The 15,722-nt window shown below is 41.9% G+C and overlaps 1 protein-coding gene across 2 annotated transcripts in view; it reads left to right on the forward strand.

Annotated features, from left to right (window-relative positions):
• The window catches only part of LOC141808214 (FERM, ARHGEF and pleckstrin domain-containing protein 1), a 64,443-nt gene that overhangs the window by 24,109 nt on the left and 24,612 nt on the right, over nt 1-15,722 (forward strand). For both annotated transcript variants that reach the window (XM_074694657.1, XM_074694658.1), the window contains exons 3-5: nt 12,772-12,876; nt 12,963-13,005; nt 13,387-13,465. In XM_074694657.1, coding sequence (XP_074550758.1) covers nt 12,772-12,876; nt 12,963-13,005; nt 13,387-13,465 — 227 coding nt within the window. The remainder of the gene's footprint in view (nt 1-12,771; nt 12,877-12,962; nt 13,006-13,386; nt 13,466-15,722) is intronic.

A 15,722-nucleotide genomic window follows, 5' to 3' on the forward strand; every position in this document is an offset into this window, starting at 1 on the left:
TTACTGGTCTTTGCTCTGAATTGGTATTCTGTTGTCACAGAGGCCTGAATTCCTGCTGGACCTGATGGCCTGCAGACATAGAGCAACAGCTGCCTTAACAGAGGCTATGCCTGCTCTCACATTCTGCTCTCTGGCTTGTGTTTGTGTCTCCGACAGCCTCAAATGTGGAATTTCACCTCAGGATGGCGTCCACATTTGTCACACTGTGGAGAGCAAGGGACAAGAGTCTTTCCAATACTGTTGTTTATGCAAACGGTTGAAGGTTTAAACTGTGATCCGTTAAAATGGGAAGTGCTGCTGTGAATTTCGGGTGTCAAAGTGACTTGACACAAAACATGAAGCAACCCAGCTCCAGAGTGTTTCTGAATCCAGATCACATATTACTTTATTGCTTGATGTGGGTCTGTTCACCCAGCCTCTTTAATGAAAAATTAAAAAAAAAAACTAAGAGACCCATATTTAGAATATTTTGCAGCCAAATAAATTTTTACCAACCTTTTGTAACTTTAACGTTGACAATTGAGCCGCGTTTCCAACAAGCAGTCTGGTTAGGTTCAGTATAGTTTGCATCTGCCAAATAATAGTGTGATGCCATAGCAGCGCGACAAAGTGTACCCCGCTAATAAATCAAACAAAGAAGAAAAACCCGACACAGTAAACAAAGAGCAACGATGGAAGACATGCAGCATTTCGTCCTCGTCTTCTCTGTGATTGGCATGTAGCTCTTTGATACAAAGTGCAATCGAGCTTTGTTTCGGAGAAGTCTGTGTGCCACCAGGAGAAATGCAGCCGCTGTCACAGGATAGGTGAAGAGTCTTTCGACCAATCAGCGGCCTGCAGTGTTCTAGCTCCACTTTCCAAGATCGGATCGGTTTAGTCTGGCACCCCTAGGGAAGGGTCCCAAAAAGTGGGACGGCTATCTGGGGGTCTGTCCCAGGATCAGTCAGTGGAAACGCTGTAAAATGTGTGCCATGCCGATACGAACAAAACTGAACCACTTGGTGAAAAAGGGGCTTTACACTCCTATATCGCCACTCATTCCCAAACTCAGACACAGCTTTAAAGTTGCTGCTGTGTAACAGGTTGAAAGTTGATGAAAGATGAGAATCTGATGAATCAATTTTCAATTAATGAGCAACTCTGACACTAATACATGGTTAAAATCCAAATAGATATCAAAGAACTTCTAGAGGAATAAGTTATTTGTCAATTTTCAGCTGCTATGTAAAAACAGCTAAGGTGTTATAAATTAACATCTTGCTCTGGTAGAATCTTTAACATCAAACAATCACATACTTTTAATTCAGTCTGCATCTAACCTTCACACTGGGTATAAAAGGCACATCATTAGTGCTTTTTCAAACTAAAGAGTGCTTCTTGACTGTTGACCTTAATCCTCGTCCACAGGAAGTGCAGCCTTGCTCTGAGGCTCATGTCTCTACATCTGTGTTATCTGAGGTCAACTATATTCTGACGGGGAAATCCTCGAGGACGGCTGCACGAGCCAAGTGTTGATTTTAGGTTCATTTTGAATTCATTAAAATGCTTGAATATGATCTTTGACATTGATTTTTTTTTCTCCTCTTTGCAGCCCTGGTGGTTGTGGGTTTTTTTTTTTTTTTGCATCTATTGACTAAATACTTTATAAGGCCAAGAATCAGCCTTTAGTGAGTCTAATCTGAATAATGCTCAACTTTTTAAACTCTCTTAAACTGGACTAATTTTCAGACCAATAATCAGAAGAAGCTGAAAAAAGTTTCATCTTAGTTTGGGATGTAATTCTGACATAGTAAAAAATGGCATCTCGGGTCACAAACTATCACCGATACAGTTAACGGCCTCCACCTCAGGGCAGAGGCACTCTGGATTTGCTGCTCTGCCGGCTAAGTAGTTTAAGGCTAATCTCCAGGAGGCCGACTGATTGGCCTCGCCAGTAAAGCAGCATGTGCAGCTGTCATTATTTATTGCTGTTAGAGATTATGGGTGAAGGAACGTGCGGCACGCCAGATCCAACAACCGACAAATTCCATGAGTAACCTACCCTCTGAGAAAAAAACCTCTTTAAGACCGTGCAAGCTCCAGAGTCTCATCTTGTAGTGGTCTGAGGAAGGTCAGGAGGCAGAAAGACGCTCTGCAGCATTTGTGCCGGAGTGTGTTGATGACGCAAACAAGCCATGAATCTGAGAACTACTTGGTTAATAGATCTATGACGAAAATATTGAATCACAGTTGCTAGTCTTGCATTTTTCGCATGCATAAAGCCGTGAGGTTATTAATGTGTAATAAATAAATTAATGACGGTACATTTGGCATCCCTGGATCTTCTGTTAATTATCCTCCTTCTAATGCTCATGCACCATATCTTAATGAAATCCCATTTTATGTCTCTGTCTCTCTGATGCTCTCTCTTGATCTCTCAAACACTTGCAGCACATACGCACGCATCACACTGATTATGCAGATCAGTGTGTCTGCTCCAATATTAGAAGCTGCTGTTTGTACATGCAGGGTGGCACTGTTACTTATACTTAATTAACATACCTTGGATATGAATTTTTCCAGAGAATTGTGTCCCATCTGTTTCGTATCTGATGAATCCGTTCAGGTCTGAGGTGAGCTGAAGTTTACTTTTGCCCGTCACTGATCTTTCTGGGTGCCCAGAAAGCTAATTCAACATCTGTTCGTCTCCTTCTCAAACATGTTATGGCATTGATTTAATTTTCTAGTATTGTCTTACAGTCCCAGCAGAGTCCACAGCTTTGATTAAGAAACCAAATATTGAAACAGTTGCTTTGGAAACATCTGTCCACACAATTACGGACGCGTAGGATTCTTCTTACTGCTCCAGAATTGCTGAGAAACCTCGATCAGATAGAGGGCTCTTTACTACCAGTGCAGGCATTAATGAAGCTGGTTTGTTCTGGTCCAGTTTACTGGGAGTGGATGCATTAAAGTGGATGGTAGCTCTGCTCAGTTTGCACTTAAGCTTTGTGGACTGTGACTGATAGTGGATTGGATGTGACTTTTGAGGGTTGAGGTTTTTCAGGCTTGTTATCCAGAGGAATGATGAGGACTGAGCACCACAATGCTCAAACTGGGCGGATGATTTTAAAATGTGTTTTACCTTGCCCAAAATAAAATAAAAGCTCATTACTATACAGAGAGAAATAAAAAACATAAATTCACTGAGCGGACTAGCTCCCTCAGTGCACAAACACTGTTGTATTCCTGCTAAAACAGAAAATTCTCGCACCTTGACTGTTCATTTGACCATTTTTCCTCATTTACATGGCTTTTATACTCAATAGAAAGTCTTTTCAGTGTCCCTTTGTAGAAAAACTCTTTTTTTATTATCTTTTGGGCTTTTAAGCCTCTACTCAGAGATAGGAAAGTGGATAGGACTCTGGGAAAAGAGAGTGGAGGACATGCAGCAAAGAGCAGTTGGATTTAGACCTTGACTGCCCGCTTCGAGGACAAAAGACTTTGTGCATCTGGCAGATAATTCAACTCCAAGCCAGTAACCTTTTTCCTTTTGGTGAAAAACAGGAAAACAAGACATAACCACATCTATTGGCTTGTAAAGACGTTTAATTAATCCCTAAGAAAGTAGCCGCCAAACTGGAATTGCTGACTCCAATTTGCATTTGCTAAAGTTAGAAACTGGCAAAGAGAAAGTTCAGGGCATAACTTTTCTGCCTGGCAAAGTACCCATCAGGAATCAATCAGGCCTCTAATGAAGTTAAATGATGCATAAGTTTTCAGCCTTAATTAAACCAAGACTTGAGAAAAGTTTCATCCATCTGTACAGTTGAAATAATTGATCAAAGATAACACACAAAGACCAGAAATGTTTTTGTACCAGGCTGAGAAGGTATGTTTAATTCTGCTATGGATAATCCACATTTCGGTGATTGTTTTTGAACCCTGCCTCAAGTGGAAGCCTGAGGTACTACAGTCTCTTTGCACCAGAGGTGACAACTTGTTTTTTCCTCAATAGTGTTATATTTAGTGGAAAAAGCATCCCTTTAAAATAACAGCCTGTTTTACAAAAAAGGGGAAAACATTAGGGATGCACGTTATATCGTTATGATAAAGTAAGAAAGTGTATAGAAAGTGCAAAAAGGTCCATAAGAAAATAGATGATGACAGCTTGTCCATCATTGTCCAGTTCAGCCAGTCTCCACCTCCACAGGGTCCAGGACTGAGCTTCTTCAGCAGTCTGTTCAGTCTCTGTCTCCTGGATCCTGTCTGCTCACAGCAGGTGAAGCTCTTCCGATGTGGCGTTGCTATCCAGTGTTAGCTCCGTTAGCCATGTCTGTGAATAGCATAATGCTACTCTGCCCTCTGGTATTCCTCTGTTGCTGGGTTAGCACAGCTGGCTTGCCCGTCTTATTGGAGATAGATCTTACGTTCCCAATAACGATGGATGGACGGACAGTTCGAAGTCGTCATTTCTTAGCTCACACCTGAGAACCAGCACATCATCCTCACCTCCTTCTCCTCACCTTGAAGGGAAACATCAGGCCTTGCACCAGTTAGCATTGACATGCTACAGGCTGCTAACAGCTGATTTCACATGTAAACAATGCAGCCATGGTTACTTGTAGGATCTCCAGACAAACACAGGAGAAAAAGTAGTAAAAATATCACTGAAGCCACAAAAAGTTTGGTGTCCATGACCAACAAATGAACCATACAAAGTAATGATCCACTCCAAATCAAGAGGTTACAAAGAATAGACGAAGAAATAACAAGAAACGCACAGAGAAGAGAGAGCTGCTGCAAAAGGCAGCCATAGCCAACAGGGCGGCGCCTAGCAGCTCTGTTATCGGTAGTTGTCAGTACCGGCCAATATTTACCCCTTAGCTGTTGTCCATTTTTTCATGTTGCGTCGCTTTTTCTCTCGGAACTACCTGGACATATCATCTCAGATTGTTTTTTTTTTGGTTTTGTTTTTTTTAGCAGTAAAGATATAGGTAATTATCGGTTTTTGGCCACAACATCAATACTAATATCGGTATTGGCCAAAAAATTTTTAACGGTGCATCCCCAGAAACCATCAAAGACCAAAGGCAACAAGTCTAGGTCCAGGTCCAGGTCTAATGAAACAAGAACTGGTTAACACATAAAAGGATTTCTTTTGACTTTCTTGTCTTTCTTTTTTTCTTTTTCTGCCAGGTTGACTTTTTTAAACTCTGATGTAACCCTGCAAAGTGTTTTGTCCACTACTTAATCTCTTTGGTGTTTTCTCTAATAAGACCATCTGTTTCGGGGTCAAGCTAAGCATGTCTGGAGCTTGCTGACCGTTTAATCAATCTGAATCATTAAGAAATACCTCTCTGACATGTTTTGTATTCAGAGTATTCCGTGTATGAAAGGCTCGTCTCCGCTGTGGCCTGACCTTGTGGGAGCTGTCTCTCACAGTTACACTTAATTAATCTCCTAATTAACCTATTGATTGCTTTCACAGTTACAGTGCTCTACAGTATTTACGGCTAATTGAAGGAGCTCTTCATTCTGCAGGTGACGGAAGTTCCCTCTGCTTAAAATGACACGGATGGAAAACTGATGATTTTTTAAAATTTTGCTTCAGTTTATTCAGGATATTAAGTTATTTTGGTGTTATCCTTCAGAAAAAAATGCCACAGGGAAGTTAAATAATATTTAACACAGAGACTCTTTCTCTGTATTTTCATGCAAGAATATCCATCAGTTTTTGCCATAAATCTTTTAGATAGGGCTTTCATTTATTTGAGTAAAACTACTAATTTAAAGACACATCCACTTACATGTATTCCACTAAGCATGGTAAAAAAGCCAATTAATCATTTTACTTTTTTAATGTAATAAAAAAGCTGTGTGGGAAGCATTTGACAATGTGAAGAGTCCCCTCGAGGCAAAATTCTCCACACAGTTTTGGGATTTATGGACGAGAGAAATGAAAACACGTCTGAAAGAAATCGTAACTTAAAGTGGGGGTATCATTTTTACATGATGAATGTTTGGAGCAGAAAGTCTTTTCATTCTCGAATATGGTAAAAGCGGTTCAGAGGTAAAATATTCAGCTCTTCAACCTGCTTTTATCTGAAACGCCAAACTTAATGTGGAGTCTCAGCCTAAATGTAAAGTGAAGCTTCCTCCCCCTGACTGACAGTAATCCGTGGCTCTGGGAAAGGGTGCTGCTGGAGAATAACCAGCATGGGTCCAGAATCTGAGGAGCTCTAAAAGAGATTCAGGCAGATGAGAGAAAAAGAGGCCGATCTTTCTGAGTAATTCCAGCTGCGTTAAAATCCCCTCCTGCTCTCTGCTTTCTAAATACGACAGTTAAACTCAGGCGAGGCCATGATCAGATTTTAAAGCATGTTGCATCAGTGCGTGTTTAACATAAAACTATGACCTCGAGTTTGCAAGCAGAGCAAAGCATGTTGGGATATTTGTTTAACTGCTGCTGTGTATTCAGTGTGCACTACTGGATCAAACACACAACTGTTAGATCCATGCTCTGATTTACGGCGCTCTGACGAACAGTGGGAGATCCTCGCACAAATGAGCAGAGCTGTGCACTGTTATTCAGCCGCACAACGGTCACAACAGGACACTTAATTATGCTTTATGCAAAATCAATACGTTTCTAGCAGCCCAGACAGGCGCGCGGGAGGGCAGGCAGGGAGAGTGGGGAGGAAGGAGGAGGGGAGCTACCTCCATCTCAGCTACAACCCCTATTGAGTCCAGGGGACATTATTTTCATGGTTGTCCTCTCCGGGCCTTGAGGCTGGCCTACTGTGACAGAATGACTCTGACAGCTGTGTCAGCCCAATCATCACTTTCCCCTTCATTTGTGTTGATTTTTTTCATCTGTAGCTTGGGAGATTTGGAAGAAAAAAGCCACAAACACACCCAGAAAAACTCAACAGTGGTTCTAGCAAATGTTACGCTGTATTAGACGGAGCTAAGATAAACCCCTTACAGTTTAATCAGGCATAATTATGACAAATCTGCTCTAATTATGGCCAGTTTTCTGTAAACATATGCATGGTCACACGTCCATATGTGTGGTGAGTGTGTGCAGGTAATTTGACAGGATTATCAGAGGGCTCTCCTCACCGCTGTTCTCTCTCTGTCAGCTTCCCGCTGTAGTCGAGTCACCCTGGGAACCTCTGCACAACATGACCTGAATCTCAATGAGCTCTCTCTGCCACTGACCTCTCTGTCCTACTATTCCTTCACAGCGCATAGTTTCCACCTGCATGTGCAAATTCACACACTCTCAGCATATGCAGAGGGATGCATACATCATGTGCGATGAAGTGTGTTGGATTGCTGCTTTTGGAGATGGAGGTGAATGGAGGATGGGACAGGAAGTCGGCACAGTCTCCACAGATGTTTTCAATAACAGGAGGATTCAGTTTGGGGATGAATCTGCCTGCTACTGGAAGTTCAAGTTTCAGTGCAGCCCTGAGGAGAGTTATCAGAAGTGCCACGGTTCACTAAAGTGTATCCTAAATCATTCCCTCGGGTTTTCCACTGCCAAAACATGAGCGAAGTAGAATTTGTGCCTGCGTGTCCTTAAGTCCTTTTTTGAGTCTGCAGGGTCAGTTTGAGATATCAACATTTTCTGTATTTGCTCTGGTCTTTTCCATCTAAAGGCTGTGTTATGCTTTCCTTGTGAACGTGACGTGCGTGAATCAGACGCACAAGATCCATGTGAGAAAACGTTTGAGGCTTTTATGCATTTTAACACCACTGACAGCGTCTGTTGGTGTCCTCCAAACTGCAGGGGGCGGTGTATCACAAACATACTTCTATCAGAGTGCGAAACGAGAGTCGAAGAAGGTTGCGTTTGTTTTCAACGTGTACATCTCTGTCTTAGAGATTTTTCCAGGTTTGTTAAACTGATTTCTCCTCTCTGCAGAGAGTGGCCACAATTTCAGGCCATGAATTTTTTACCACTCAGTTATTACAGTGATTTCTGTGTGGAGAGCCATATGGATGCCTGTATTTCTGCACTTCAACTACTGAGAGATCTCATTCTTCCACCATCTTGTCCTTGCATCTCTGTCCGGCAGGTTAGAAGTTTTCGAGTGTGTGCGTGAAAAGGGCTGTGCTAGGGGGCGTGGGTGCAAAAATGATGTCATTCATCTGCACTAAGTTGTGCGGACCCTGCAAACACACCAAGTATTAATCAGCCTAGAGCTGCACGATATGGCCAAAATCCAATATTTGAATATTTGTAGGCGATATCTTGATACACAATATACATGTCGATATCCTGATTTCTCCTCTAAATCACTATATCAATGTTAAATCCAACCCTTTGATGCATAAATGACATCATTATCATGATTAAAGCAGATCTTTTAATTGGATTTTTAAAATTTGAAGGCAAAAAGGGGAAAATCTCAATTTGGTAAAATCGAGCAAACCTTTTATTTTAAACCAAACTTTATGTAGTCACATATTTTTAGTTTATTTTTTCATCCTCGATGGTTGCGATATAGTTATTCTATATATCTCACCTGCAAAAACCCGCAATACATCGAGTATATTCGATATATCCCACAGCCCTAAATCAGCCTTTAGGAATAGATGGAAAAAAAAGTATTTAATTTGGCAGTCACCAGGGGGAGCTCTAAAAGTGAAGGCTTCACTTGACAGGAACTGTCGTGTCATTCCTGTTTTATACAGTCTCATAATTCTTGGCTTTGGTGTAAACCCCAACACTCTGCTTCCTACCCCTCACCAAAACCCCCGTTTGGTCCTTGGTTGAGATGCTCCCTTCGGTTTGTTTTTGCCACTTTCTTCCTCCATTCATCTAATTCTTGTCTTCAAATCAAACCGCCTGTCTAATCTCTGACCTCAGTCAGCTCCCTGCGATGATTCTGAATGTCACGGCTGAAAACCCCCCTCTGTTAGATGACTGCTCCATTATCTGTCAAGCTATAACTAAACCAGCAGGGGGTCCTCGTCCAGCAGGGGCCTCCAGCCTGAGACATACGACAAGAAAGAATAGATTTCATTCCTCTTCTCCCCGATGTTGTCTGACCACTTGCTTTGGAAAACACATCAACACCACAACTCCTAAACCCAACCAGCCATGAGTCCCTTTGTTCCTCCTGGAGCCTTTAAGTATTGGCATTCTGCTCACCACCCATGCCACCCACCCAGAAACTCTCCCCCAGGAGGAGTTTGGTGAGCACAGCCTGGTTTGGCTTATTTCAAATGAAGTGGACCGTACCAAAAATCTCCTGGAGGGGAACAGTACAGGGAGTACACAGCTTCTTTACACCTGACCTTTCTGTTGTTTTTGCTGACAGGAGCTTACTAACAAGAGATGTTGGAGGGGGTTGAGTGGGGGGGGGGGGGGGGGGGGGGTTGCTTTACCCTGAAGGGGAAACCTCAGGCGGACATGTGTGCAGACTTTGCTGTCATCTTTATTTAGCTCGTCACTGTCAGCTCGAGCATACAGGGGGTCAGCGTAGCGATGCGAGCGTGCTTGCGCTCATACACATGTAAACAGTAGTAGCATCCTGTGAGCCCATGTTCAGATCTAATGAACCCAGACAGACAGACTCGACCCAGCTTGGGACTTAGACCGCTGAATCAGGATGCTCTGACTCACTTGGAGACTTGGCTGCTGCTGTGGAGAGTAGCGCCTGTGCTTTCATGGACAGAGGTCATAAAAATGGAGAATGGTGACATTTTCTTGGCGTGGACTATGATAAAAGAAATCTGAGCCACTGCGTTTTGTTTTGTTTTTTCAGAGGACTTTAACCTTTCTGGAGGGGCAGGGGCCACACAGTGTCTCTGTCTGCTGATTAAACTTAAACCTCATCTGCTTTCGTATTTCTTGTATTTGTCCAACATTATTTGCAGTAGCTTATTAAAATGTTTATAAAAGTCTGCTGTAAGTGCGTCAGTCCCCAAACCATCAATCTCTGAGCCACAGAGCTCAAATGTCTGAGTACTTATGTCTTTAACCAGCCTGTACCGAGCCCTGATCTCAGCCCCATCCAACACCTTTTGGATGAACTAGAAGGCCAACTGTGAGCCAGGTCTTATCACACCACATCACTAATGCTCTTGTGTCTGAATGGGAGTTAAATCCCTGCAGCCTGATCCTGAAATCTTAAGAAAAGCCTTCCTAGAAGAGCGAGGGTGGTTATATCAGCAAATCAATGCCCAGAGTTGAAGAATTAGGTATTTTATAATTACAGAGACAGCCAGGGATGTGTCTTTGGAAGAAGTCTCAGCAGCAAAATTGGCTGTTCTGGACCAGCCCAGATGTTATTAGGCGCCGCCCTGTTGGCTATGGCTGCCTTTTGCAGCAGCTCTCTCTTCTTTGTCTGTTTCTTGTATTTTTCGTCTCTTTTTGTAATCTTTGTATTTGGAGTGGATCATCACTTTGTATGGCTCATTTGTCGGTCATAGATACCAAACTTTTTGTAGCTTCAGCAATATTTTTACTACTTTTTCTCCTGTTTATGTCTGGAGATCCTACATGTAACTATGACTGCATTGTTTACATGTGAAATCAGCTGTTAGCAGCCTGTAGCATGTCAATGCTAACCAGTGCAAGGCCTGATGTCTTCCCACAAGGTGAGGAGAAGGAAGTGAGGATGACGTGCTGGTTCTCTGGTGTGAGCCAAGAAGTGACGACATGGACCTGTCCGTCCATCCATCGTTATTGGGAACGTAAGAGCTGTCTCTAATAGGATGGATGAGCCAACTGTGCTAACCCAGCAACAGAGGGAACACCAGAGGTCAGAGTAGCATCGTGCTATTCACAGACATGGCTAACAGAGCTAGCCACCAACGCCACATTAGAAGAGCTTCACCTGCTGTGAGCAGACAGGATCCAGGAGACAGAGACTGAACAGACTGCTGAAGAAGCTCAGTCCTGGACCCTGTGGAGGTGGAGACTGGCTGAACTGGACAATGATGGACAAGCTGTCAGCATCTATTTTCTTATGGACCTTTTTGCACTGTCTATACACTTTCTTACTTTTGTTGTCTTGATTGCTGCTGTGACTTCAATTTTGTTGTACTTGTTACAATGACAATTACGTTCTATTCTATTCTATGTTGGTGTGCACTTAGTGAGATGCTTTAATTTGATGTCATGTTGCATCTTTTCCGTTTTGTACAAAATGCACAAATCATGGCACTTGTGTGGGTTTTCTCATCACATTTTTGCAGTAAGACTTCAGAGTTTAGAGTAAAAACTGTGTCACATTGTGTCCTCTAAGTGCCCGCGTCATGACAGCACTCGATCTCTGCGAATCGTGCTTCATTAGAGACAGCGCTCTTATTGTGTTGGTGGTGGTGGTGGTGGAGAGGTGGGGGTGTTGTTGCAGCAGTGTCAGATGGCAGCACCATAACTCCAGTTTGCAACAGCTGCATTTAATCAAACTCTGCCTCCGCTCTAATCAGCCTCTGCCTAACCCATCTCTGCTTGGCTCGTGGTCACTTTAGCCTGACAGCAGATTTATAAGAGTGGATACGAGAGAGCGGCGGCGCACAAACGCTGCTCTGCCTCTCGCTGTGTTCGGCTCTCTGCTGCTGCTGCAGAGGACACAACAAATGTGTCCACGTGAAATTCATTTAAGGGTATGCAGTTTGAATCAGTCAATTAGGAAGCAGTGTGTGTGTTTATGTGTATAAAGGGTGTGTTTTGGCTGGTGGCCTCAGCCCCCCCTTTAGCATCTTCGCCATATGGAAACAGCTGCTCCTCAGTGGTGTGATGCCCTCTGCTCTGCATGACGCAGCCTCAAGAGAGATAGGACACACACACACACACACACACACTCAGGGGGGAGTGATGAGGATGGGGGGAGCTTGTTTGGGTAAGATTATGGGTTTGGTTGGGGAAGTGTAAACCCTCTCACTAAGCTGTGGGAGCTTAAGTTTTTACTCTCCAAGCATTAAAAGGAACATAGACAGTTTCATGCTTTGCCTTTAAAGCACAACATGGATTTACAGGCAGACAAACCTCCTTTTTTGTCAGATGAAAAGACAAAGTCAACACAGTTCAACTGTAAGGAGAGAGCTCTTTTTGTAAGGTTTTGCTTCAGCAGCTCAACCCTGTATCCTTCTCCAAGCTACAGGGAACTGGTTCCATAAACACTCACTTACTGAAGCTGTGATACGCTGCGCACTGCTGCAAACCAGTCACGAGGAATCAACCATGCAGAAAGCCTCCTGTTGTGTGCCTGACGGAGCTCTGTGTCTCCTTAGGGCGTCTGTAACTGCAGTGGAAATCCCTGACATTTATTTGACCCTTCATGGGAACGTTTCTCTCCCTTCCAAAGATGTGGTGTATCTTTTTTTTTTTTTTTTGGTGTTTTCACATTGTAAGTATTTGTGGCTGCAGAGTGTTTATGTGCAGAGATGAAGAGAAGAGTCTTTATCGCATCCTGGTGCTGTATCAGCCTCAAAGGCCACTGGTCCATCATCCGCACTTGCAATGACTCTGAGAACAGATCAAACACGGGGTCCAGCCCCCCTGTAGCTGCAGAGCTTTTTGTGGCCGACTGAGCTTTTGAACGCTGGGATGGATGGAAGGAGGGAGGAGAGCGGAGGAACTTAGGCAGACGGTTGTCATCTACAAAGGAAGTTGTGTGTCCACAAAGCCGTTCTTTGGTGCCTTTTTGTGTCAAAGTTGTATCAGTAACAGAAAACTCCTGACCCTGAAGCTTTAGAGGAAACATGGTGTAAATAAAAAGCAACATGTGTTGTTTTAACTGCACGTCTTTGTTGTTTTCTCGTTCACAGCAAAAAGCCTCGGGCAAGGTGCTGTTTGACCTGGTGTGCTCCCACATGAACCTCATCGAGGGCGACTACTTCGGTCTGGAGTTTCAGAACCATCAAAAGATGATTGTAAGTGAGGATGGAGCTTCTACAAAGTCAGCTTTTCTCTCAAACTGCTTCCCAGTGTCATATGTGTTTATCTCTTTTGTCTTCAGGTTTGGTTAGACCATATCAAACCTATCATCAAGCAACTCAGACGTAAGTGTTTTCAAATGGTTTCATCTGCGTGTGTCACAGTTTTATCAACAAAAATCAGCTGTGGAGTGAGATAAGATCCAGTATCCTGAATGTGAGCCTCTAAAAAGCAGTTTATGTGAGCAAGAAAACCCTAATCCAGAGCAGAAATAATGCAGTCTAATTTAAGAGTCACATAAAATCCCACATCAATGAAAAGCTCTCATGTTTTTCTGCGGCTGTCCCTTCGTTTTCAACTGCGACGAGGATGCAGCTTGTGGTTTTGGCTGTCAAATTAGGTTGCATAACACTCGGGAGTGTTTGTTTTTCTAAGACGGCTCTACCTGATAAACTGGCAACTCATTGTGTTGTTGTGTTGTTAAGAAAACTTTATCTATCTCACAGGGCCCAAGCACACAATCCTGAGATTTGCTGTGAAGTTTTTCCCTCCCGATCACGCACAGCTACTGGAGGAGCTGACAAGGTGAGCTCAGAGTTTTATCCCCACATCCTGCACGTCTCCCACTCACTGTTATAATAACATTTAATATATTTCAGAGCAGTTTAAAAGTGATTGTAGAAGCATAAATGAAACATGCGCTCTCATTCCCTGAAGACTTATTGGCTCTGCTGCTCTGCAATTCACATGTCACGGCTGCCATGTTTCTGATTTAGGCCTCGGGAGATTAGCGAGGGGCTAATGATTTTCTGGTTTCTGTTTCCATGTAGTGGAGCGACTTGCATGTTTTCACTGTCAGAGCGGAGAAATAATAGACACGCAGACAGTAATATCAATCTGACACACCTGTGAGTGTGTGTGTGTGTGCTGTTGTTCTTGGCCGAGGCCGTACACATACCTCAGATGTTTTTTTCACTCTGTAGCGTGAGGCACCGGTTGCAGGCATAATGACAGGAATTAATAAATCACTTCTTCAAAGTGTGAATTATTCAGAACACACATTTTGAATAGGAGCCACATTTTAAGAGTGAGGAACATGTGTTTGCATGCAGAGCTGGAACAATTTGTTTATGGAGTAAAAATTAATCTGGGTTTTATAAAGTTTTATAACATCAGCCTCACTAACAACACAGCAGACACTGAAATCCAAGCAGTTGCTTAAAACTAAACTTAAAAAATTATCTTATTAGACTAAACATGAGTCACATTTATTTGTGAAAACACCTGTGTGAAAAATTTTAGATTAGTTGTCGAAAAATAAGCCTGGTTGCATGTTTGATATCACGCCCCTACTCAATACTGCTAATTTGGAAAACTTTCTGATAATCTATGATTATGATAGGTTAAGGTTAGGGTTAGGGTTAGAGTCTGGCCGATCACTAATTACCGATCTTTAAAAAGCCTGACCTGCAAATACTGATTTGGGCCAATACCGATTTTCACTTTTTATTTTTTAAATATATCTGATAGCATATACCTTCAATGTTCCAATCTTATTTTATTGGTAATCATTGAAAAATGCCTGTGAAACAATAAAATCTGTATGTTTTAACTTAAACAGCCAATAAAGTGTCCTGAGTTTTAGGTCTCAGAGCAAAAAGCAACAATGGCTGGCTGTCAGGTATATAAGATCAGTTTCATATGTAGGATCATCGATACCTGATCACTGATCACCGATCCCCCAAAATTAAGGAAATCGGCACCAGTTGATCAGTTCATGTCTAGATTCTATCACAATATTGTGATATATATTGTAATATTGTACCCAGTTACGCTGCAAAAAATGAAATGTTATCGAGTGTTTTTCTCTTGTTTTCAGTAAAACGCATTTTTAAACTTAATATGAGCCTTTTTCACCTAACCAGCCCAGAAAAATGTCTTATTTCAAGTTATTTAAAGACAAAAATGAGGTCTAAACTGTCAAGGTTGTCATGGTTAGAATAATGTCTTAATACAAGCACATTTCTCTTACCCCACTGGCAATTTTTCTTTTACTTGTTAAATGCACTTTAGACCTCATTTTTGTCTTAAAATAACTTGAAATAAGACATTTTTCTGGACTGGTCAGGTGAATATGGCTCATACTGAGTCAAAAAAAAATTTACTGAACAAAACACTTGATAAAATTTAAGTTTTTTGGAGTCTAACTATTTGATTGAAAACAACTTTTCTATTTTATGTGTTTGAAATAATGAAAGCCAGATGCAGTGCTTCATACATACAATTAACTTGAAAACATAAAGTGTGTCAAGTTTGTCACTTAAACTACTGTAAAATAAACCTTATGTTGTAAAGAAATGATTGGGTGAAAGACGTGCTCACTTGGTGAAACTGATAAATTTCAACTGGTGAATCCAGTGCCACTCATAAAAACGTAATATTGAGCAAAACATGACTGTTTATTATTTATCAGACTACTACTCTGTAAAAATTTAACTTAAAGTGATTTTTAACTGACTTACCCAAGAATAGAGAGAAAACATTGATTTTTATTTTAACAAAAATCTTGATATGAGGATTTGAAATGTAGGTATAAGTATCATGATATATTGTCGTATTAATAACTTTTCACTCCTTTACTTTCTGCACATGTAGAAGCACAGGAACATAAACCATTTGGAGAAAAAGAGTCATTTATTTAGTGTGGCTCAGGCCAATAACTTCCTGCTAAAGCCAACTTGTCTCAGTAATGAGTTCACGTACTCTACATCAGGTTCAGAACTTAAAATCCCAATACAGGGCTTTTAATCATCCTTTAATTTATAGGTTGTTACCTATTTTT

The sequence above is a fragment of the Halichoeres trimaculatus genome, unplaced genomic scaffold, assembly GCF_033239565.1.
Source record: "Halichoeres trimaculatus isolate MK-OKI-2021-1 unplaced genomic scaffold, fHalTri1.1 fHalTri1_scaffold_19, whole genome shotgun sequence".
NCBI classification, from domain to species: Eukaryota; Metazoa; Chordata; class Actinopteri; order Labriformes; family Labridae; genus Halichoeres; species Halichoeres trimaculatus.